At 41.3% G+C, this 24,437-nt stretch overlaps 1 protein-coding gene across 1 annotated transcript in view; it reads right to left on the bottom strand.

The window, feature by feature from the left end:
• Positions 1-24,437, bottom strand: part of SPON1 (spondin 1) — a 280,598-nt gene that overhangs the window by 41,889 nt on the left and 214,272 nt on the right. Inside the window, exon 7 of the mRNA XM_082214277.1 lies at positions 15,019-15,083. Coding sequence (XP_082070403.1) covers positions 15,019-15,083 — 65 coding nt within the window. The remainder of the gene's footprint in view (positions 1-15,018; positions 15,084-24,437) is intronic.

Raw genomic sequence — 24,437 nt, 5'->3', positions numbered from 1 at the left:
AACTGGTATTCAGAGGCATGGCTCTGTGGACTGTGGAAGCAGGGCCATGCTAGCTAGTAGCCAGCAACAAGCCCAGCACTAAAAGCTTTTCTTCTTTTAACATGATCACCTATAACTAGAGAGCCAGTGTGGTGTAGTGGTTAAGAGCGGTAGACTCGTAATCTGGAAGGGAAAGGAGGAGGAGAAGGAGAAGGAGAAGGAGGAGGAGGAGGAGGAGGAGGAGGAGGAGAAGGAGAAGGAGAAGGAGAAGGAGGAGAAGGAGAAGGAGAAGGAGAAGGAGAAGGAGGAGGAGGAGGAGGAGGAGGAGGAGGAGGAGGAGGAGGAGAAGGAGAAGGTCAGCCCTTGCCTGAGTCCAGGGGGGCATCTGGGTGGTGAACATAGTCTGTTCCCGGGCTTTTCACCTACCTCTGGTGTTCACCCTTGGCTGACCTATGCTGGTGCCCTGGGTCAGCGCTGCCTGCAAGGGTGCAGGGGGCTAGTCAAACCAGAGACTATGCAACCACTCACTTTTCTGTAATCAATAAAGTTGTGGCCTAAATTCTGCCAAAAACCAAAACTAAAATTTGAGTCAAATGCATGTTTATTTAGCAGGGGGGTCTCTGAGTCTGAACACGCAAAGCAGCATGTTCAACACACAAGCTTGGTAGACCTTCATCTTGGTATTCGTTGTTAGCATCACATTCTCCCATACCCTTTTGGAGAGGTGAGCCATTGCCATAGCTGCCTTACCAATACTCTTATCTAGCTCAGTAATGATGGAGAGATTGCAGGTTATGGTGAAACCCAGGTAGACAAAATTGTCTACCATCTCAAGCTTGTGGTCACCATTTGAATTCATATACAACTGACTTTGTGTTGCTGGCTGAGCATTACTCAGAAGTAATACTACATGATAAAGGGGGGCAGTGGGCCTTGTGGTGGCAGCTCCCCTCCTCTCTTCATGTGGAAAATCTATAGGGCCCAGCTGACCTAGGTGAAGCAGATGTGAACAGTGGGTTTCTTCGGGGCTTTTTTCCAGCTGGGACTTGGCAGAACTCAGTTCCAGCACCTCTCAGGTGGGTGCCATTGTCATTATAAGAGAACAAGGGAAGTGTTCATGGTGAGTTCTGACACTTCTTTTTCTAGAAAAATAGCACTGGGTTTCTTAATAGTAGAGAGGCTAAAAGATATTTCTAGTCAACAAGGCCAGTGACAGCTCTCTGGGGGAGAGATTTGTTGCATTATTATGCAACTTTTGGGTGATGCCTGTTGACCATAGGTGAAATTATGTATGCATGATTTCATTTTCAAATTATGAAAGGGAATACTTTTAAAAAGAAATTAGTATAATAAAATGCTAATGATATACAGTGGATACTTCATTAAAGGACTATAATATACCAGGTTTCATTTCTATTTTGAAGGAGATAACAAATAAAAATTAAAATGAGAACATAAGTATTAATTAGAGTTCAGAATAAGTCTGCATCTTACAATTCAAAACTCTAGTTATTTGCCACATTCAGAGCATACTCTTTGAAGTTTGTGTGTTCAAAATACATATTTTCCCTAATTGTACTTCTCAGCTGGATAGATGAAGGACATGATTAATTGAGCAAAGCAACAATTCCAATGCCAATTTGTTCAGTCATGATTTACATTTTCAGAAACTGGTACTGTGAAGTGCAAAATATTGATGACTGAACACCAAGACATCCCTAATCCCCATGTTGTAATAGAAAAGGTGAGCTGAGCAGTCCAATTAACAGAGCATCTAAGTCTAAACATAAAACTGCCCACTTTATGTCCTACTAGGGTTACAGTTAAGAAAAAACAAGCATGACTTTTTATATCTTAAGAGGAGAATGCTAACAAATATCCTCCTATTGCTGATATTTTACGGTAATTTGGAGAAATAAAAAATTACAATGCAAACAGGTGAAAATAGAGGTTATTTTTCTTATAAAGTTAAACAGTTTAGATACCCTTGTGTTAATTCAACTTTGTATGCATTGGGAACTCGATGCATTACTAGAAAATGCCTTGATGCATTGTTAATAAGGATGTTCTTGGAAAACTAATTGACAATACTGACTTAGACTTGTTGCTAGATCCCTGGGGTTGATGCATTGGGGATTTCATTAATATTTATCTAAATCCTTTCATTTATCAAAACTGTGAAGCTCATTGATTTGAATCTTCCTTTGTCAGTGCTGATTAATGCAGGTTTAGTATAGATCTAGTAGAGAATCGCAGTCAGCAAACACAGTAGAATTTAAGGTTGTCAGTGAATTATCTGGATACTTATGTGTTCCCAAGCTTTTCATTTACTGCTCTGTCCCTGGTGGGGACTTTGAGTAACTTGAACACTTAACTGCATGGCCTAATGGTAATCTCATTTAATGTCTGCCCCAACTCATCTTACATTCTACAGGCATGGAGAAAACAGATAAACATTGAGGGCTTTCTGTTTATCCTGTGAGCATGAAGAGAATAGGGAGACTCAAAAGCTTGCACCTTGCATTTTAAACTTGAGTTCATTACATTCATTGTTACAGAGCTCACTTCTCATGTTGGATCTGCTCAGAAAATAAGCCCAACAACATAAAAAACCCAAAATAGTTCATCTTCTTTTCTGAAGTCAATGTAGCATCCAACATTGTCCACTGATCACCTCTGTCCACTGTTTTATATTGTTGTTGTTGTTTAGTCGTTTAGTCGTGTCCGACTCTTCGTGACCCCATGGACCAGAGCACGCCAGACACTCCTGTCTTCCACTGCCTCCCGTAGCTTGGTCAAACTCACGCTGGTAGCTTTGAGAACACTGTCCAACCATCTCGTCCTCTGTCGTCCCCTTCTCCTTGTGCCCTCCATCTTTCCCAATATCAGGGTCTTTTCCAGGGAGTCTTCTCTTCTCATGAGGTGGCCAAAGTATTGGAGCCTCAGCTTCACGATCTGTCCTTCCAGTGAGCACTCAGGGCTGATTTCCTTAAGAATTGATAGGTTTGATCTTCTTGAAGTCCATAGAGTCTCCTCCAAACCATAATTCAAAAGCATCAGTTCTTCGGTGATCAGCCTTCTTTATGGTTCAGCTCTCACTTCCATACATCACTACTGGGGAAACCATAGCTTTAACTATATGGGCCTTTGTCGGCAAGGTGATGTCTCTGCTTTTTAAGATGCTGTCTAGGTTTGTTTTATATTAGGGGTGGTTAACCTGCAACTGTTCAGATATTGATGAACTACAACTCCCATAATTCCTACCTATTATGGTCAATGACCAGGGATAATGGGAGTTGTAGATCAGCAACATCTGCAGGACCACAGTTCAGCTGCTCCTCTCCTACTCAAAGCTCAAGTCACAGAGTATCATTGCCATGGAAGTATTAAGCATTATTTTCAGGACTGCACAAAATATCAGTGGAGCATCAAAATATCAGGACTCAAGTACCCTTTCTTTCCCTATAGTGAGACTGGCTTTGCTATCATGTGGCAATTGAAAGCTATGTAACAGTTTGATTCTTATGACCTCTCTTTATATAACCTCAGTCCCCAGAGCTAGCTTGGGTCCTGTTTTCCTTTTATAACTGTTGCAAGTTACAAATACACCCTTTAAACTATTTAATGAAGCCAGTAAACCCTGGATGTTATTATAAACTCCAGCAACTTGGGAGTTAAGAATCACAGCACCAGCCATGGCAAACTGTGTGTTAAAATTACAAGAGGTGGCAATGTTATTTCTGGACCAATAACATCCAGAGTCGCCTGCAGAACAGCACAGGGGATTCACTGAGAGGCAGTCCCTTTACTCAGAAACGGCTCATTTACTTTCCTGTTAATTCTATTTTCCCCACAGGTCCTGCTGCACAAAAATGCCAGCTTTCTTCATATAATTTACAGTAGAACATCATTCAAATACAGAAAGAGAGAGAGAGAGAGAAGGGGGCATGGTCCACAATGTTTGTTTTCTTTCCCTTTTGATGTTGATCAAACTGCATTTATGCCTAAGCATCTATTTTATAACAACAACAAAGACTATTCAGATGGCTACAGAGCAGTACCTAATGTGCTCAGATTCACTGAGCAAGTGCATGCCTGACTTGGCTTGCAGCATTAAGGTGCTTTCCTGGTGTTTATTTTATTTACTGGCATCAGGGAGCACAAAAACCAAGTTGTCAGCTTGGTCACTGGGAGCAGTTCTGCAGAAGAAACCTCCCCTTCTCTTTACTTGTGTGGGCCATAGGAAGAAGCGGCATGGATCACACAAGGTGGGTGGGAAAAGGGCCAACGGTTTAGAGAAAGAGGCTAATTCTCCAACTACACGATGGGGAATTCTTTCTGCTGCAAGAGAGCTGATAAAAAGCAGCTGGCAGAACCTCTCTGAAGACTCCCGGCCCATCCATCTGCATGCTGTCTCCCACTCTCACTGTAGCCACTGGAGTTGCCTTCAGAGAAGAGAAGTGAGTGGGAAAGCAGCCAAGAAGAGTAACATATTTGCCAACACTTGCACTTTAAGTAGGAAAAGATGCTGAAAACACCCCACAGATACCCACGAGTGGGCAGGGAGCTGAAATAGTAAGAGAGGCCACCTCCTTCTCTGTGCCACCATTGTGGTTGCAACCATCAAGGGAGAACATAGCTTGGCAATGACCTTTTTTGTGGCAAGTTCACACCACAGAGACATGGAAATAGGCCTTCTTCATGCTCACTCCCCTGTTTCTGGAGCTCTCTCTACCCCAGAGATCCAGCTAAGCCAGAGTCTGTATACTCTGTATACTCCTGAAGAAATACAAGGCCCTCTTATTCAGGTGACTATTTAAAAACCCCAAAGCATCCCTTCTCCATGAAACCCTTGCCTAACCTTCCAATCCTCATCTTCAAGGACAATGGTAGTTGCAGCTGTACTTGCTCACATTTCATTGCTTTTTACACCGGCATCTCTCCTTCCTTTTCCTTCTGTTCTGTCATTCACTCAGACCAGACACTCCAAGTATTCCTATTTTCCTGGAACTCTCCCAGACTTACAGAAGCCACCCCAATTTCTTATTTCATCCTGGAATGTCCCACTTTTCCTTAGGACATCCCTATTTTCATCGGAGGAATGTTGGAGGGTATGGAGTTATGTGACCCCTCCCCCAAGCCAAGGGGATAAATAACTATACAACCTTTAGAAGACATCTGAAGGCAGCCCTTATAGGGAAATGTTTAATGTTCAATGTTTTATTATGTTTTTATATATGTTGGAAGCCACCCAGAGTGGCTGGACAACCTAGTCAGATGAGTGGGGTATAAATAATAAAATGGTGATGGTGATGATGAAATAGCATGTCCCTATTTTCATTGGAGAAATATTGGAGGGTATGTCAGACTTTAGGGTGTATGTTTTTTGCAATTTAGATCTCTCTTTTTTCTTATGCCACAACATGGGTGGTAATAATAATAATAATAATAATAATAATAATAATAATAATAATAAACAAACAATGTCATCATGACAGCAAATGAGAAGTCCAACTTTTGACGGGCATTTTCTATTTACGATGTTTTTAAATTTAGTTGCCATTCAACAATACATTGTTTTCTACCTTGAGACTCTGAAATGCAATGAACTGAAAATCCAAATAAGGATGCTCTGTAAGCAGGAAACGCTTCAAATACATTCAGAAAAAGATAGCATTATGTTTTATAAGAGTTTTTGTTTAGTTCATATAGCACTTAAAGTCCAAATAGGCTTCCAAGTGTTATACTTTTATAGAGAAGTATAAAAACCTGTCACAGAGACATTAAAATAGAAATACCGATAAGTACACAATAAAACAGTCCCATTAAAACATTAAGAAGTTAAATAATTAAAACAATACAATCCCAGTAAAACAACATAGCACTACAATGGGCCTCAATACAATATATTCAGATTTATAGGACTATTCAGCACAGAACACCCTTGTCACATGGGTCCCACAGCTGATGGCAACAGTACTTTCATACAGAGTGCCCACAGTGTTAAACTGATTGGCAACAGCAACTAGAGGACTCCCGCAAGAGGCAATATAATTGCAGTCTCCCATTTGATGATCTGTACACGTTGGAAGCTACACCAGAATTTCCTCACATAGACAACAAAGCTGAAATTCAAATGCTCTCTTTAGCTTGTGTCAGGAATGGGGGGGGTAGTAATCATCTACTAATCCATCTGCCTCAGGAGACAGTGGAGGAATACACCTTTGTGGGTGAAGTCAAACCACTTGGCTGTAGAGACCTATTTGGGAGAGACATGTTTTGTTGCTATCGCTATCATCATCATTATCATCATCATCATGTTGCACAAAAGCACCAAATCCACTTTAATTGTGCAGCCTAAATTTTCCAGTACAGTGGTAACTTGGAAGTCAAACGGAATCCGTTCTGAAAATCCATTCAACTTCCAAAACGTTCGGAAACCAAGGGGTGGCTTCTGAATGGCTGCAGGAAGCTCCTGGAGCCAATCGGAAGCCACAGAAGTCAAGGTGGACCTTTGGGTTCCAAAGAACATTCACAAATTGGAACACTCACTTCTGGGTTTGCGGTGTTTGGGAGCCAAAACGTTCAACTTGCAAAGCATTTGGGATCCAAGGTATGACTGTGCCTGATTAAATTCTGTGTCTGAAAAGTATTGACCATTTGGAAGCTTCACCGCCCCCCTGTGGCCACTGTCACTGGTTTGGCATGGCATGAGATCACCTGGAAGAAGCTCTTGCAATGGCCTTGGTCCCTCCTGACCAAGTGGTTTAGGTATTATGAGTTGCCCTGGATGGATTTGTAGCTTCATTTGCAAACTATGTATGCCCCAGAATTCTGGAGAGTTACAACCTCAACAAAAATTACACTTGGCAAATAAAGCTTCACGCTGAGCCTAAGTGTGAGATGTAACAGGAACAACACGGAGGGTATTGTTAATTACCTCAGCTGGACATGTGTTGATTAATTAAGGACACTTTTCAAAGTGCTCTTCATTTTTGTGCTATGGCTGTCAAGCTGTTCTGTTATTAAGCCTGGTTGCTTCCCTGTGGGAGTCCCTTAGGAATGGCCATAGGTGGGTTGTATAGCCTGGAATATGAAAACAGCTGCTGCAGGTTAGGGTCATCACTGTTATTAACAACAGTGAGCAGGGCAGGGAATTGAGGTGTCAATTTATTTCACTCAGAGTTTTTCTGAAGGACAGCAGCAAAGTTGAATAACGCCGCCTGCCACTTTGGCTCAGATGTTCTGCGAGTGTTGTTTCTGAAACAGTAAAGAAAAATTCAACCACTGCTCCATTCGGTCTTTAAAAATATTCACATGCATTCAGGTGTCCCTCACTAAAATGACAGATTAAACATCAACACTGTGAGACATGTAACCATTCCAAACACTATATTGTTCAGAAATGCAAAGTAATCCTGCTCTCAGTTCTTTTCATTGTTCACACAACAGAAGAACAGTATGGTCAGCTTAAAAGCAAAATTGTTTGTTTTTAAATCCTTTAAATCACTATTAAGCAAAATAAATATGTTTATCAATGAAATGACTATAGGTTTCCTCTTTTTCAGAAGGAAATAGATTGCTTTATGGTGTACACTACAAAACTTGACTTGATTGATGCTACGTTTGCAAAATTAATGGTACTTTCATGTTACTTCCAGTACGTTTCCAAGCACAATTCAAAGTGTTTAAAGCCCTAAACAGCCTCAGATTAGTATATCTGAAGGAGCATCTCCACCCCCATCGTTCAGCCCAGACACTGAGGTCCAGTGCAGGGGGCCTTCTGGCAGTTCCCTCACTGCAAGAAGCGAAGTTACAGGGAATCAGGCAGAGGGCCTTCTCGGTAGTGGCGCCTGCCCTTTGGAATGCCCTCCCATCCGATGTCAAGGAAATAAACAACTTTCTGACTTTTAGAAGACATCTGAAGGCAGCCCTGTTTAGGGAAGTTTTTGATGTTTGATGTTTTATTGTGTTTTTAACATTCTGCTGGGACCTGCCTTGAGTGGCTGGGGAGACCTGACCAAATGGGCGGGATATTAATAATAATAATAATAATAATAATAATAATAATAATAATAATAATAATAATTACTTTCCCCAAATTTGCACCCCCTCTCTATGTGATGAGGCTGCACCCATGCAATTTTGCCTATGTTAGAGTCATCCCTCCATTGGCTCTATTAATTCTAACATGGGAAGTATCTTGTCTATCAACACGGAAGGGAAAAAATCCTTTGTTATTGGAAGCGACAATGCTGTATAGATAAAATTTGAAATGCATCAATTCACTCTTATTTATCTGAATGGCTCAAAGAATTTCTAAACTACAACTGAAGGTTTAGCTGAATACCTGCCAATCTGTGCCCTGAACATATACCTCACATGCTCCAACTAATTTCATTTGAGATAATCAATTCTTGCACCCCATGAAAATGTAGCCATCAATTCCATCAAAATTAATTAGAATCCTGGTTTGGGTGGACAAACTATGTGTGCACTTATGGAGGAGACAACCAAGTAATGCTTCTGGAAGATTATATTGAGATGGGGAGCCACGTGGGACTGATGGCATATTCAGATACCCAAGCTAAATCACAGGGTTTCTAACCTATTTGGTATGTCGAATGCCCACCATGTGTATCATCTACCGTAAGTATATAGCTGTTCAGCAGTCTCCTCTTTTTATACATTGTTCAGTCGTGATAATTTCTCTGGTATCTAAGGTTATAGCAACAGGACTGCAAGTCTTAAAGCAGAGTGCCATTCAGAATAGTTGCCTTCTCAATAAAGAACAAGCAGACCTCCCTACATCGGCACATATTAGTGTTAAGATGCTCTCAGGGCATACTTATCTTTTGAGACAGCTGAGGGTTATCTTTTAGAAGGATACCCCTTGCTTATCTTTGGTCACAGGTTTTCAAAAAGATTCCAGATTGACCACATATATTTAAACAATTCTGTAGCCAAGAACATGATGTTGCATCAAAGGTGTAACCAATCAAATGATAACCCTTTTATCCAAGTATAAAGGCCCGAAAGACAGGCCGTATGCAGCTGTGCAAATAAGAAAAGTGCAGACCATATTTCTGTGCCTTGTGGGTTTCATACCTATTTACTGCACTATAAGTCAGTTCCTAAGAGCTCTCTATAACGGATTTGAGTTCTTCCATGCCATTGGCTCCTCCTCCCATTTTCCCTATAATGGCCCTTAGTTTTTTTGCTAAAGTAAACTGCTGCATCAGTTACTTGGTAAATAGAGACATGTCTCAATGGGTGGCATGCTTCCACATTATGATGATGATGAACACCGGCATTCTTGTTCAAGCAAAGCATTAGGTGAAGCAATCAGACATTCAGTCTAAGACCCACACTACCTCTTGACATAGTAAGGTAACCTGATGTGATTGTACCACATGCATCTTTAGTGATTTTGAATAAATTAGAGAAGCGCTCTTCACCTTGGGTCCCACTATCCCTCACAGCTAAGCTGTAGTCCAACAAAATCTGGGGACCCTATTGAAGATCACAGAACATTCTCATATAGTGAGAAACTATTATTTCCAAACTGAGAAAAATCTACTGTACACTAGACTTTGAAAACATTGCAAATAGCATTTCTCTCACACTATTTAAGGCTGCATTAAAATAAAAGATTCAGCATGTGAATTCTACATAGTTAAATCACCTCATGGTGACTTTACCACATCAAAAAGTTACATGAGAACCATGCCTACCATTTTAACTCATTTATACCTGTCACAGTTGGACTATGTTATAGTAACAACCTATGTCCATAACATAGAGAAGTTGCTTACATAGTGAAGCAGGCTTATACATTTTCAGTTATCAGGCACTGGCGTATAAGTAGGACAAATAATGATGTGTCCTCTGATTGGCAAAGCCCTATTCCAGAGTTAATTCAAGTTACACATACTTCGTTTTGCAAACTGCAGCTGTTTTGCACAGTTAATTGTCCTCCTATGCATCTCACAGAAATTTCACCTAACATGAAATCAGAAGTAGATTTGATTCCCCCCCCCCCTCAGGCAAAATGGCCAATGAGTTCTTAGGGATGCCAAAGAAAGTTTCAGTAAAACTAGTTAAATTTCTCATGGTGTTCTTTGCAAGTTACAACCCTAGGTCATCCAGAGTTTTTGCCTTAAGCAAACTTGAAAGTTTCTCCTCGGATGAAATGACTGGCGTGTCAAAGGAAGCCAAAAGAGTTTAAATAAGAGACACTACATTTCAGACTGGACAATTCTTTGTGCAAGCCTTGCAATCTTTGAACAGAGAAATGCAACTTTTCTTTTTCAATGTTGAAGACCCTCTGGACAGCAACCTCTTTCTGTTTATGATATATAGCAACAGTAGATGACTCTGCTGTATGTGATCATCAGGATTTTGTGCTTTTTGTCATTCAGTTCAGTTCAATTTGTGCAAAATAAAAATGGGTTAATCAGCCATATTTGTTCCCATATGTCAGATTAGTTAAAAACAGATTTACACCACTGCTGCATTATTATTATTATTATTTAAATGCTAGGAGTGACAAGCGTAATAACCTTTTCAGAATGATGACATATGTATAACAACAGATGATGCTTAATCTTTAAGGAACGTATAAAAAAAATCCAGCAATGCATTCACAGTTTTCCAGACACCAGTGACAAGTTTAACTTCAGGCAAACACTGACACTTCAATGATAACTACTGGAACAATTATTAGTCATATTTCATCACATGAGAAAATGTTTCCTTATTCTGAGCAGTGATATCTTAAAAACTGAAATATTAGGGCAGCAATTTCTTTTGACAACTGTAGTGTAACTTTATGATCACTGGAGACTACAAACAGCGGGTGAAAATATTTTATGCATCACAATCCAGCCTAATTCCCAGGCAGTAATATCTTGCTGAATGTATAGTGATCCATTTTGACATAGTTATATATTGTGCAAAACCATGCCTTGGCAAATCTGTTTCCTGGTGCAGACTTAGTGATTACTCTTAAGAACATTATCCATACATATTAGTCAGTGGAAAATTAGCAACACATATTGCCACAACTAGTTTGTCATGTTATGCATAATAATGGACTAATTTTACTTTATCCAGAGGCAACATTTTAATCATTGCTAAATCATCTAAGGCAAAATGGAAAAGTTGAGTGCAGAAATTATAATCGTTGGTAAAGTTCCCTGTTCTTTAGACAGCTGGAAGCACAGCTGCATATGTTGAAATACAACAATTTTTCCTAGCAAAGTTTGCAGATGTCCACTTACCATCTTTGGTGTGGTGACATTGCGAGCTGGCATCGCCTTGCCCACCACGATCCAGGGCTGTGGATGCAAGCCTGCCTGCAAATTGGCCAACTGTGGACAGGCTATGGGGCTGGCCTGTGGGGGAGACGCCAAACAGAGCCTGTGGGCTTCACTTGGGTCCACTCCTGGGGAATATAAGACAGCCTGCCTCTGACCTATTTGATGTATGTCATAGGCCTCCCCCGCTTCCAGGTTGACCCTAAAATGGATTACTTCTGGCAAGTCAATGGTTATACCCAATGCGTATGCCAAACCTCTTCCATCTGTAATCAATGAAAGTTGTGGCCTGATTTGTTTCTTGTAATGAGTTTTGACTGGTTATTTTACAAGATGGGGTAGTGGGTGATGTGGCGCCTGGGCACATAAATGAGATTTCTACAAGCAGGTGGATCTCCTGAGACATGTGTGTAGAAGCCTATTGTACAGGAGTGGGGAAATAAGACCGCACATGGAAATAGGTTAATGAATAGGTCTGCACATCTGGTCAAGACAAACCCTGCATTCCAACTGATCTGAGTAGATCTGGGATTTGTCCAGACTAGGTCAAGGCAGCCCTGGATCATTCTTGGTTGGCTCTGTCTAGAGCTCTGTGGCTGTCAAAAAGGGATGTGGTCAAGAGGCAAGGAGAGAAGGGGAGAAGAAGACGATGCTGGTGAAAGTCTCTGCCAGTCTCTGAAGTCTCCTTCTTCCACCTTCTCCTTGCTGCCAACCACAAGTTTAGACCTGGATTTAACTGTCAGTTTCATTTCTTAGTGAAGAAAGTATTGGTCTGATGTGTAGAGATCTTTCCTATTCTAATTAATTCAAGAGGGTTCTGGAAGCTTCTCTGTGTGAAAGAAACAAGCAGAAGGTTCATGATGTCTGGGTTATTCCTTCAGAGAAGCTGAGTACAGCTGGCTTAAACTGGTTCTGTTATCTCTTCTTCAAGGTCATGCCGACTATAATAAGAGGCCAGACGGAGCCTGGGTTTCACTTTCAATCTATTTTCCTTCTGGTGTGATATTCTGTACATAGTATTCTTAGTGTTAGGTTTAGACTTATTATAAGTTATTGTAAGTTTAAGTTAAGTCTGCTGCAACTGGATTTCTTATGGACAGTGCCAAACCTGAATGTATTGGATTTGTAACCATTATGCTCATTTGCCTTCAGTAGCAGTAAAGTTCTGCTGGATGAAATATTAATTGCCTCTGGCCTATTTTTTGGGAATCCTGGAATGTGTTTAAGTTTTTACTCTGCTAACTATACGCTGGAATCTGCTCTGGATTAATTTTGAGTAGAATTCCATGACATAAACATGCATTGGAGGGAGGGGGAGGAGTCAATGCAGGCAAGAGTTTTTGGTTTAGTTCTGGTCAGATTGAGACCTGATCAAGATCACCAAAATGGGCCCTGAACCAAATTGGAGGTACTTTAAACAACCCTAGTAACTCCATGCCTTGCCTTATATGGAATCTCCTAAGTCAACCTTGTGCACTAAGCTGTGTTTACCCAAAACTACAGCAGCTTGCTGTTCTTGTGTAAATGTCTGGATCAGGGCCAATGGGTACATATAGAAAGATAACCCAGAGTTTTGTAGATTTAAGAAGGATTAGAGCATGCACATTTTGCACAGCCTTTGAAATTCTCCTCCAGCAACCTTTCCCTTTCCCATTCTTAACAACCACATTTAGAAATTTAGTCCTGAGCAGACATTTTGAAAGGGATTAACTAATCTAGACATAAACAAGGGGGAGGAATAAGACACTTTCCAGACACAACATATAGCCACATGGGTACTACAGGGTACTACTGTCATGAGATGGGCATCTACATTTTGCCAAAACAGAAAGCTGGTTGTACTCAAAGCAGGTTGAGCCCCTGTGGATTTGCAGTTGCGGTTCTGAAGGCCCTCTGTGTGTGAGGACTGTCAGAGATAAGATCTGCTTTGTGAGGGCATCCAATTCCCAAAATGAGCAATATGTAGATATGTCCTGACTGTAGTGAGTAAAACTTGGTATAAAATTTTAAATGACTAAAATTTGGATCATTTCTTGTTGGACATTGTTTGCACTGATAGGAAATGTAATTACATGGCAATTGAAGTATGTAATTCTATAAACATCAAGGGTGTCAAAAGCATAAGAATGAGCTAATACGCTTAGGAAATGTTTAAATAGGTGTGTGAGTAAAAGGTTAGAGATGCATTCTTTTAAAATTATTCACTGCTAAAACATCCTAGTAAATAAGACCAGAGGGGTTGTGATTGGATTTTCCATTATTATTATTATTATGTTAAAAAATGCTGTTTTAGAAAAACATTGGAATGACAAGCTTAGAAAAGGCAATTTTCCACTGGTCCACAGAACAATTTAAGGTGTGTGTGTGTGTGGGGGATGCTGTACAGTTTAGGCAAAAGCCTTGGGAGCACGAATGCCAAAGTACACATGCCCCACAGCTGACCAAATCAAGCATAAGCCTTGAATTGTTGTGTGCGTTGATGAAAAAGCATTAGAAATGTGCCAGTTTGGAAAAGAAAACTGCACAAAAGACACAGCCAAACAAATCTCATGAGACTAGAGGAAGGCTGTGGAATAAAGCAACATATTTCATGACGAAAGGAAGGAGATGAAAATGTGCTAGAAGATTAGTACATTAGGAAATGTGCCAGTCATGTAAGAATGGGGCCTAACCCTGTAGTGTCCTTTCTAGGGTTATACTCTGGAAAGTGTGTTTGATATTTCAAAAGGAGGTGGCTTTTTCAGGAAATGAAGACTAGGGAAAAAAGAAGAGAGGGTTGCACACTAAGGCACAGTATGACTATTTCATATGTTCATTAATTAAAGCTGTGTTCATGTTTGAATTGACCAAAGTTTTGTTCCATATCCAAAAGAATAGTTCTCCACTCACTCAGCCACCCAAGGAAGCTTCAGAGAGTTAGATCCAATGGTTCTGAAGTAGGCACAGAATCAAAAGAGCCAGGGGAATCTTTGATGTGGAGAGCTGATGGGGCAATTGGTGGATGTTTATTGCTCTATCGCTTTTTGTGATGTTGTCAGAGTCTATTATTATTATTCCTCCAGAATCGGTCATATTCTAAAACACAAGCTTGCATTTAAACACAATCTGTTATGTCACAAATTAACATGGACCCCACCCCCACCACAAATTGGGAATTTTAGCTTTTTAAGGAAACAAGTAATTTCCTGTTGGAGATTCCACAATCTTCACAGATTTGGATTTCCCAAGGCTGCCCATGTTTTTGTTTTTTTGTTTTAAAATAGACAAAGGCTGCCTTTGTTAACCTATTTTATGGATGCAATTCTCTACACATTTATACGGGAACATGTTCCATTGAACTCACTTGGACTTGCTTCAAAGTAAGCATGCATATGACTGGCGTATTAGTCTATAGTGCAGCTATATCCTCACTGCTCAGAACAGGGAGAGCACAAGAAGATTCAAATATATGTCCATAGCGCCTGGTAAGTAAAACAAACTCCTAATCTAGTACTCACCTCCTTCAAACACACACACACACACACACACACACACCCTTGTTAGAGAGATAAATGGAAAGAGACATAATGGTATAAAAAAAGAAACTCATTAATCAACTGGATTTTTTCTGTTGCTCTTTGGAAGAGATAAACTTTGGTGGAAGGCAAGACATTCAGAGCATTCTGTCAGAGGACAGCGGAGAAGGAAATCTTTTGGGAGGTTTAATTCCCTGCCTACTTACATGTTTAGCGGTTGCCAGGCAGGCCATTGTGCTTTTGCTTTGATGACAGTCAAAACCTCATCACTCTGCAAAAGAGAAGCAATAAACATCAATAAATAAAATGATGTTTGGACAGCATTATGGTGAATAACACTCTGCAGTGATTTGTAACCGGCGGAAAAGGCACTTGAATTCAAATTGCTCCTCATAATTCCTGCGAAGGCAGCTATAGCTCATCATTGCATTTCCTATTCTGGGAGTGCATTTCCTCCTTTGTGTGACACAGAGGGATGATTCTGACATAATGTTCATTACTTGCGAGGGTAACTTTTTGAATGGACCCTGCAGTAGGCACATACTCATGGGAAAATTACATTAGCATTGGCACTCTGTGTAACTTTACAGCTTTCCCCAAGGATGGTCTTTCCATGAGCAGGTTCCAGACTTCCTGCTGGGTTCTGTTCATGGGTTCAACCCAAAAGGAAGTCTTTCTCTTCCCCATCATTGTGTTTTCTACATGTAGGTGGTGCTGACATTGTTTAAAAGCTTATGTGAGGGACAGGGAACCTGAGGCTCTCCAGATGTTGCTGGATTTTAATTCACTTCATCCCCGACCATTGGTCATCCTGGCTGGGACTAATGAGAGTTGGAGTCCTGGTGGGCCACAGGTTCCCCATCTTAGCCCATGAACTCCAAAGGATAACACAGAACAGAGTACAATCAACACAGGATATAAAGGCTGCAGGGCAGCCCTTGTCATTGCTCTGTTGCCTGTTCCTCATGTCTTAAAAATAAAGAAGTAAAAAAAAATGAAGCTATCAGAGGGTTGTGGGTGTGCATGATAGGGAAACTCAGGTACCTGTTTCAAGAATGGAAGAAACTGGGCCATTTTACATGATTTAATAATGATGATACAGGTTAATGTTACCCTTCTCTAAACAACAATTCTTTTCTTCGCAAATAAACCAGCCTCGTGTAAAATGAGGGCATTCACAGAAAGGAACTACTGCTCTGCTCTCTCTGTTTTCCTGTCCCATTGGTTTGCCATGTAACCAGAAGTGTGCAAAGAGGCGCTGTACAAACAAGGTATAATTCTGCAAGTATTTTATAAGCCTGTCCACCATTTTGGCTCCTGCCACACGTCTCTTTAGGGGATCTGCCACACTATATAACAGTGAATCAGTTGGGTAAATAGGGAAAATGCCACGTGGTCTGTTGTATACAGTATATTTGCATAGATAACATATAACATTTGTGTTTATTTATATGTGACCTGAAAATTGTATATATGGTCCCCCCCCCATTCGTCTTCCTCACAACAATCCTGTGAGGTAAGTTAGGCTGAGGTAGTGACTCCAGTGAGCTTGATGGCTAAGTGGAGGTTTCAACCTGGGTCTCCCATGCCCTATACTTTTAGAGCCCAAACGCTGGAGTAACTGTTACCCTTGATTAACAAAATATATTGCTCTGTGCACACCAGCTTAGTCAGGGGCATTAGACAATAAAGCTATATTGTGGAAGTGTGTATGTGTGTGTGAGAGAGAGCACAGGGGGATTCTACACAATGATCAGTTTCAGGGCTTTCAAACTCATATGCCAATATTATTATTTTTGCCAAGAGAACTGGAAACGGCATGAAGGATGCTTTCTATATTCTAAGGGACCATTTCTATGAAAACATAATCAATAATAGACACGTTGCTGCTTTTCTTAAATAGAAGAAAAGAGAGCGATTTTATCCTCATTCCTTGTCAGCTGACTCAATCTCATAAAAGCAATGAGAATATATCGCACCTGTGTGGGGCTGAGGAGTGAATAAAGGTGCCCCCCTCCCCCCACTTCTTTGAAGCTTATAAGAATTCCTGATACAGCAATTCTGAAATTGTATGTTGTGTAATAAACCTCAAAACAAAACCAGGGGATCAGTTTTAATGAGGCTTTGGTGTACAAAGAAATATCTATCAAGTTCCTCTCCCTACCCACAGTCTCCTGCAGAACTCTCTCCCATAGATTGTTGTAGGGGATATGATGTTCACTACTCATTCCTATGATTTCTCTGTTGTCTTTTTTTTTTAAGCGATTCCCCAATTAAAGGAAAAACCCACACACCATACATTACATGTAATTGGCAGCGCCTACTGAGCTGTCCTTTCAGGTTAGTGATAATCTTGCCATCCCCTGCTTGACAGAAATGACTCTGCTACCTCAGGCTAGCTCTAATCCACATATGCCCCAGTTTAGGGAAATCAATTTTGCACAGGCCGCTTTTGCTATTGTCATTACTTTCCTCTCTCTCTCTCTCTCTCCCTCGCCAAGAAGGGGGGAGAGCGAACGTGCGGCGCTAAAAGCTTGTGAAACTTCTCTGGCTCCTCCTGGTGTTTGGGATTTGCTCTACTCATCCTAAGACGCCAGCTTGAAATAATTAATTTTTGATGCCGAGTTAATATGCTGCTTTCATTAAGGCAGGCTGAACATGTTCCCAGCTGAGGAGAGTTAAAATGAAGAGATGGGGAGAGGGGGGAATCGGGGCATCCAAAATCAATGATGATACAGCATTTTATCCTATTCCGTTGAAAATCTGGCTCTGTAGATTCAGAAGACGGTGCTAATTATATCAATGAGAGAATATCGTAGTTATCAAAAAGTTGCTTCAAAAAGCCTTTTGCCTGATCAAGTGAACAGTTCACATATGCAAAGCAAGATAATAATAATAATAATAATAATAATAATAATAATAATAATAATAATAATAATGTACTCTGCCCATCTGACTGAGCTGCCCCAGCCTTCCAGCATATATAAAAAGTATAGCAGGTACCGTGTTGTTTAGTAAGCATGACATGATGGTGAAAACAACAGGTGGCAGCTCATATGTGAGAAGCCAGCCCAGTCCCCTGTTTCTGTGCAGTGAGCTCTTTTTCTTCTGGCACCAGACAAAACCTCCGTTCACCTCAAAGCAAAATACTAGGTGCAGAATATGGCACAGAAGGCCCCATGAGCTGGTAAATATGTGAAAAATATTTCTTCTGGTTGTGGCCCTGCATCATCAGTGGCCAAGCAGTAGGGATGCGGGAGAAGTTCGTCTTCTGTGCCACGCTCAGAACATCCAGCTCAAACAAAATGTGATCTTTTAATTCCCAACTAAAAGCATGTGCAGCAGCCTACGTTTTTCAAAGCACCCTCCATGCCAATCAATGACTCCCCAAATGCCTTCCCCACCTCCCTTGTAAGGCTGTCAGTCGCCTCTTTATCCAGCTTCCTCACAAGTCTGGCAGGGATTTGTGGAGCTGCAGTGGCAGGCCGAGAGAAAGGAATGCTCTTGAGCATCTCACCTGGCATCCTGGGCTTAAGGGCTGCCTGACATAGGATGTGTCAGTGTGCACAATGGACCAAGTGACTCATGCAACGCCACTGCTGTAGACCTCAAAAGGACTCCATTTCCAAGGATCACCAGGCCTGAGTGTGTGGATACATTGTGTTTCAGCACACCAGTGCGCCAAGGCAGCAGTTGGGTGGGAAGGGCGAAAAACTCATTTCCAAACATGCTGCCACTTGTTTAGTCACTAGTGCTCAGCCAGCTAAGGAAGAGGAGGAATGTGTGTGGAGGTTAGGGGCGGATGGATCTGTCCATTTTGGGTTCTCTCGATTGCTCTCTCTTCCAAGTACAGTTTGCCACATTTCCGCATCAGTCTGTGAATATGTTTTTAGTCCAAATTTCTCCTAATATGCATGTGTTTGTGTGCAATTTTGCCTAATATATACATTTTTGTAGAGCACTTTACCCTCATAGAATCCATTTCTGTATGTTATTACCTACAACATATGCATCTTTACCCCAGTTTCTGCAGTAGAGCAGGGATGACCAACAGGTAGATTGTGATCTACTGGTAGATCGCGGGATGCCTGCGGTAGATCGCAGTAGATTGTGGGACCCCTCCCACCTCCCTTCAAAAAAAAAAGCAAAAAAAAAGCTGAACAACTTGGTCAATCAAGTGGGTAGATATCACCACCAGGTTTTTTTTATAGTGGGAGTAGATCGCAGTCTCTTGGAAGTTGAACAAGCCTGCATTAGAGAACTGAGAGCAGAGAAGTGTGAATTTTGAAGGGTGGCTTTGCTTTGGTTTGCATATAATTTCAGAAACCCTAAATGAAGAATGGAATCTAATTTCTCCCCTAGTCCCTAGTGGAGTGGGGGGAGAGGGGGCAGGGTGTTTTGTTGCTTGTCTTTGGCTTCTCCTGCCCTAAGGTTTCTCAACAAAACTTTGAATGGTTTATTCTGCTCTTTGTCGTATGGTGTTTAAAAATAAATAATGTGAATTTTGACTACTGCTGTATGAACATTACCATACACTGAACTAGATGATGTCCAGTTCCCTTAGTTTCGTTGCAAATATTTGATTTCTATTGAAACCACACGTGATGACCCTGTTCTTGCGCTGTACTATTCCAGACAACATGGAGTAGATACACAAAGATCTTACTGCTTCACCATATAAAATATTCTCAACAGCTACAAAATCAGTACATCAAGAAGCAAAACTGTAGGCTAGTTTTTCACCTATCATGCTCTAGGGAGCATTTTATGTGGGGCCTTGACCAGGGGCGAAGGAAGGCTCTCTGAAATCCTGTGCGGGGTGTCAAGGGGCAGGGCAAACCACCCGGCGGCGCATGTGCGGCACCACTACGTACGTCGCACGCACGGCACTGATACCGCTGCTCTAGCGCTGTACGGATGGCAGTGGGATCCTTTGCTCATGGCTGCAGCGGCGGCGGAGGGATCCTCCACTCACAGCAGCAAGGTTGTCCACTTGCAGTGGCGGGATGCCTTCTTGTCACTCCCCTCAGAGATGGCACCTGGAGCGGACCCCCCCCCCTCCACAACTGGCCTTGACATGATTTCAATCCCCCACCTGAAATCTGAAATCATGCAGAGACACATCATGTGGGCCTTCTGCTTGTTCTGTTTTTGTTTTTAGCTCTGATAGGATGTGGATTGCAATCTTGCCCTCTATGCATGTGACACTGGCCCAATTCCAATCTTTCACAAACAGCTGCAAGTACCTTTCTATTAGAAAGTTTACATAGGCTGGTTTTTGCCCATTTGACTCTCCATACAACTTTATTTATATGACAATGATTTCCTCAGGCAGAATGGGGATGCTCTTATAACCTGACATTTGGGAAATGGTGGCACTTGAAAAACCACCCTTCATCATAAATGAAGATTATAGATGTGCTTGGACTGAAATCAATAGTTATATAGTGACATCTATGGACAGAGATGGAATTACCTCCTCAGCAACTCAATCATTTCGAACGTACAAGTTTTTGCATTTCTTTCCCCTATAAATAGGGAATCAATTTTCCCCTGACAGACACTACATAAACTACTTTTTCATCTCATCGAAGATACCAAAGCCCCTTAAATCTATTTCTGACTCTTTTTTTAAAGGTGTGTGGACTCAGTAAACAGTGTCCTAATGCCTGTATGACAAGTAGAAGAAATGCTTTGATTCAGGAACACCGAGAAGGTGTGTGTGTGCATGTGGTGGTGGGGATTAATATCTGATTAGTATTTTTAAAGAAGCATTTAGGCCACATCCACAGCATACATTTAAAGCATGACTTGTAGTTTGCTAAGGGTTCTGGGAGTGGTTAGGAGACACCTAGTCCTCTCACAGAGCTACGGTTTCCAAAATCCTAGAATTGTAGAATTGGAAGGGATTCTGAGTGCCATCAACACCCTGCAATGTAGAAATGTCAGCTAGATCATACATGACAGATGGCTATCCAACCTCTCCTTAAAAACCTCCAAGGAAGGAGAGTCCACCACCTCTTGTGGGAGTCTGTTCCACTGTTGTATCCCCCTGATTCAGCAATCTTGTAGCTCAAAAAAATGAGATTTGTCTGGCATGACTAACTTTTCAGGAACCCATGCTGGGTTTTAGCAATCACAGCATCCTATTCTAAGTGCTCACAGACCAACTGTTTAATAATATGTTCTAGAACCTTTACTGGTATTGATGTCAAGCTCACTGGTTGAGTTCCCTGGGAGAAGGGATTGATTGTTAAATCACCCTGGGAATTGTGAAACCAGAGGGGTTTAGTAATCAATCCCTCTTCGGAGGGAACACTGGGAATTGTAGCTCCGTGAGCTGTTATTATAAAAAGGTAAAAAAAAGAGGTAAAGGTAAAGGACCCCTGACAGTTAAGCCCAGTTGCAGATGACTCTGGGGTTGCGGCACTCATCTTGCTTTACAGGCCGAGGGAGCCTGCATTTGTCCACAGACAGTTTTTCCGGGTCATGTGGCCAGCATGACTAAGACGCTTCTGGAGCAACGGAACACCGAAACCAGAGCAGCGCATGGAAATGGTGTTTACCTTCCCGCCGTATCTACTTGCACTCTTTTGACGTGCTTTCGAACTGCTAGGTAGGCAGCAGCTGGGACCAAGCAATGGGAGCTCACCCCATCGCAGGGATTTGAAACGCGACCTTCTGATCAGCAAGCCCAAGAGGCTCAGCGTAAACCACAGCGTATATTACCTCTGGGGGTAATGGCATATGCAACTGTCTAACACAATGAAAAAAAAGCACACCATAGGAATGCAAAATGTCCAATGTGTATACAACCTTCAAAGAAACACAGCTGAAGTGCTAAGCTCGTTGATTACTTCCCCCTCCTTCCTCACTTGTACAGTGGTACCTTCGGTTACAGACGCTTCAGGTTACAGACGCTTCAGGTTACAGACTCCGCTAACCCAGAAATAGTACCTCGGGTTAAGAACTTTGCTTCAGGATGAGAACAGAAATCGCGGTGCGGTGGCACAGTGGCAGCAGGAGGCCTCATTAGCTAAAGTGGTACCTCAGGATAAGAACAGTTTCAGATTAAGAACGTACTTCCAGAACGAAGTAAGTTCTTAACCCGAGATACCATTGTATTGCATTTCCTTAGCACTGAAATGAATGGAGTAGAATAATGTAGTGATAATGTCATTTATGTAATTCATTATGTAAAATATATAAGTAATGTATTTATGCTACAGTGGAAAGTGAGGCAAATAATGTACTTTGTGGCAGAAGACTAACTACAGCAGAACAGAAGCCGTGCTATGTGTGACTAATACAGGGCAAAACAGAAAATGGTGCCTTCTTACTTCCCTAACTCCGAATGCAGTTGCTGGGAATTCAGAACAGTTTTGGGTAGATAAAAATGTCTGACGCATACTTCTGAAAGAGTAGATTGTTGGGGAACTGTCTTATCTCAGGTGGCCTTAAAGGAGCCACAACATTGGAAGCCCTGCTACTGGTGGAAACACGAACTGCATTGAAATCCAACCACTTTAATTAATACCAGTTTACTGTTCTACATTCTGTGAGCAGGTGGCCATTCTCCAGGCTTTCAAAGCTTTTGTGACAAATCAGCTTAACAGTGTTATTTTCAAGCCGGCATTTACAGCATAAATATTCTAAATGGGCATCAGCTGCTGTGCACAGGTAATTGCAACTATTTCAATTCTCTGAACCATAAACACCATGCTTTAAAATTTCAACTAGAAGAAACTCTATGGAACATCCATTTACAAAAATTAAAGAACTAAATAAGAACAATCTGAGCTATTAAGTAAATTTCCCAAAGGAGCATGTTTTTTTTAAACACACACACACAAGCAATATTCAGCTATTATAATACAATTCATTGTAAACTTGTTAGCATTGAAGTCTCGACAAACACACAATTTCTCCCCCAAAGAGATAGTTTTCCCTGCAAATATTTCATATTCAAAATAAAAAAATTCTTTCCAGTAGCACCTTAAAGACCAACTAAGTTAGTTCTTGGTATGAGCTTTCATGTGCATGCACACTTCTTCAGATATATCAATATTTCATATGTGAGACATAAAGAATGGGAAGGGACCCTGAAGACCATCCAGCCCCAGCCCCAGCCCCTCCTTGTTGCAGCATATGTAATGCAGAATACATTATCCCTGACAGACAGCTGCACATCCTCTCCTTAAGTACCTTCAGAGCCCACCACCTCCAGAGGCACTATTTTCCACTACTGGACAGCCCATGCCATTAAGAAATTTCTCTTAATGTACACCTGAAATCTGCCTTTCTGCAATTTTCAGAGAACAAGTCCATTCCATCTTCTGTGAGACATTTCTTTAAATATTTGAAGATGGCTATTGAGGGTTGTATTTGACATAACATTAAGTCACTGCTTCAAGCAGCGCAAGGATTTCTCATTGCACAATGGGACTTTACCCCTTCTGGGGGTTCCCTCAACCTCGTGGAACAGATATGAGGATAGTATGGCGGGGGGGGGGGAGTTCTGACGGCATATTATTATTATTATTATTATTATTATTATTATTATTATTATTATTTTGTTATAGATTTATAGAGTTTAATTAAGGTTTGGGGGTGTCAAAGCTAATTTATATTTAATAGCAATTGCTAAAGTTCCAGTGAAAACTGAGATTTACAAGAAAATCCCAAGAGTTAAGTGGCCTAGTGAGAAGCAGTTTGCATTCACAGTATGTCTCAAAACCAAAAAAGTGTCTTTGGCAAACAACTAAATTCTGTCTTAATTTTCATAATCTATTATTAAAAGGATGGCCATTGATGCAAGAATGTCTAAGAGTGGAGTGGACATCAATCAATCAATCAATCAATCAATCAATCAATCAAAATGCCTCAAACAAGCTATATCACACTGCCCTGCCTTTGAGCAATACATCTCAATAACAAACTCTAGGGCCGCCTCTCTTCATATGAACCTACTCAGACCCTGAGATCATCCTCTGAGGCCCTCCTTCATGTGCCTCTTCCATAAGAGGTCTGGAGGGTGACAACATGAAAATGGGCCTTTTCTGAAGTGGCTCCCTGTTTGTGGAGGCTTGACTGGTGGCTTCATTATGCACCTTTAGGCGCCAGGAAAAAATGTTCCTCTTTAACCAGGCCTTTGGCCAATTGACATCCAATACCCTTTTACACTGATGTTGGGAAAGATGGAGGGCACAAGGAGGAGAGCACGAGATGGTTGGATAGTGTTCTTGAAGCTACCAGCATGAGTTTGACCAAACTGTGGGAGGCAGTGGAAGACAGAAGTGCTTGGCGTGCTCTGGTCCATGGGGTCACGAAGAGTCGGACACGACTAAATGACTCAACAACAACAACAACAAATCCCTTTACATGTGCTGCAGAAAGGTGGGTCATTGGTTTGTTTCTAGTCTTATTTTTCTATATATTTTGTGTTTTTTATATTGTAATTTTATGTTGCAAACCACCCTGAGATCTACAGGTATAGGGCAGTATACAAATTTAACAAACAAACAACAACAACATTCAGTTCCTGACACCAAATTATACAATTTTGTCCCCACTGTCATGTATTGGTAAGTGCCAGCATCTCCCAGAATAGGTTTACACAGGCATA

Source organism: Podarcis vaucheri (assembly GCF_965113315.1).
Source record: "Podarcis vaucheri genome assembly, chromosome: 1".
In the NCBI taxonomy this organism is placed as follows: Eukaryota; Metazoa; Chordata; class Lepidosauria; order Squamata; family Lacertidae; genus Podarcis; species Podarcis vaucheri.
The sequence above is the reverse complement of the archived record's forward strand: the minus strand, read 5'-3'. Positions and strand labels throughout refer to the sequence as shown.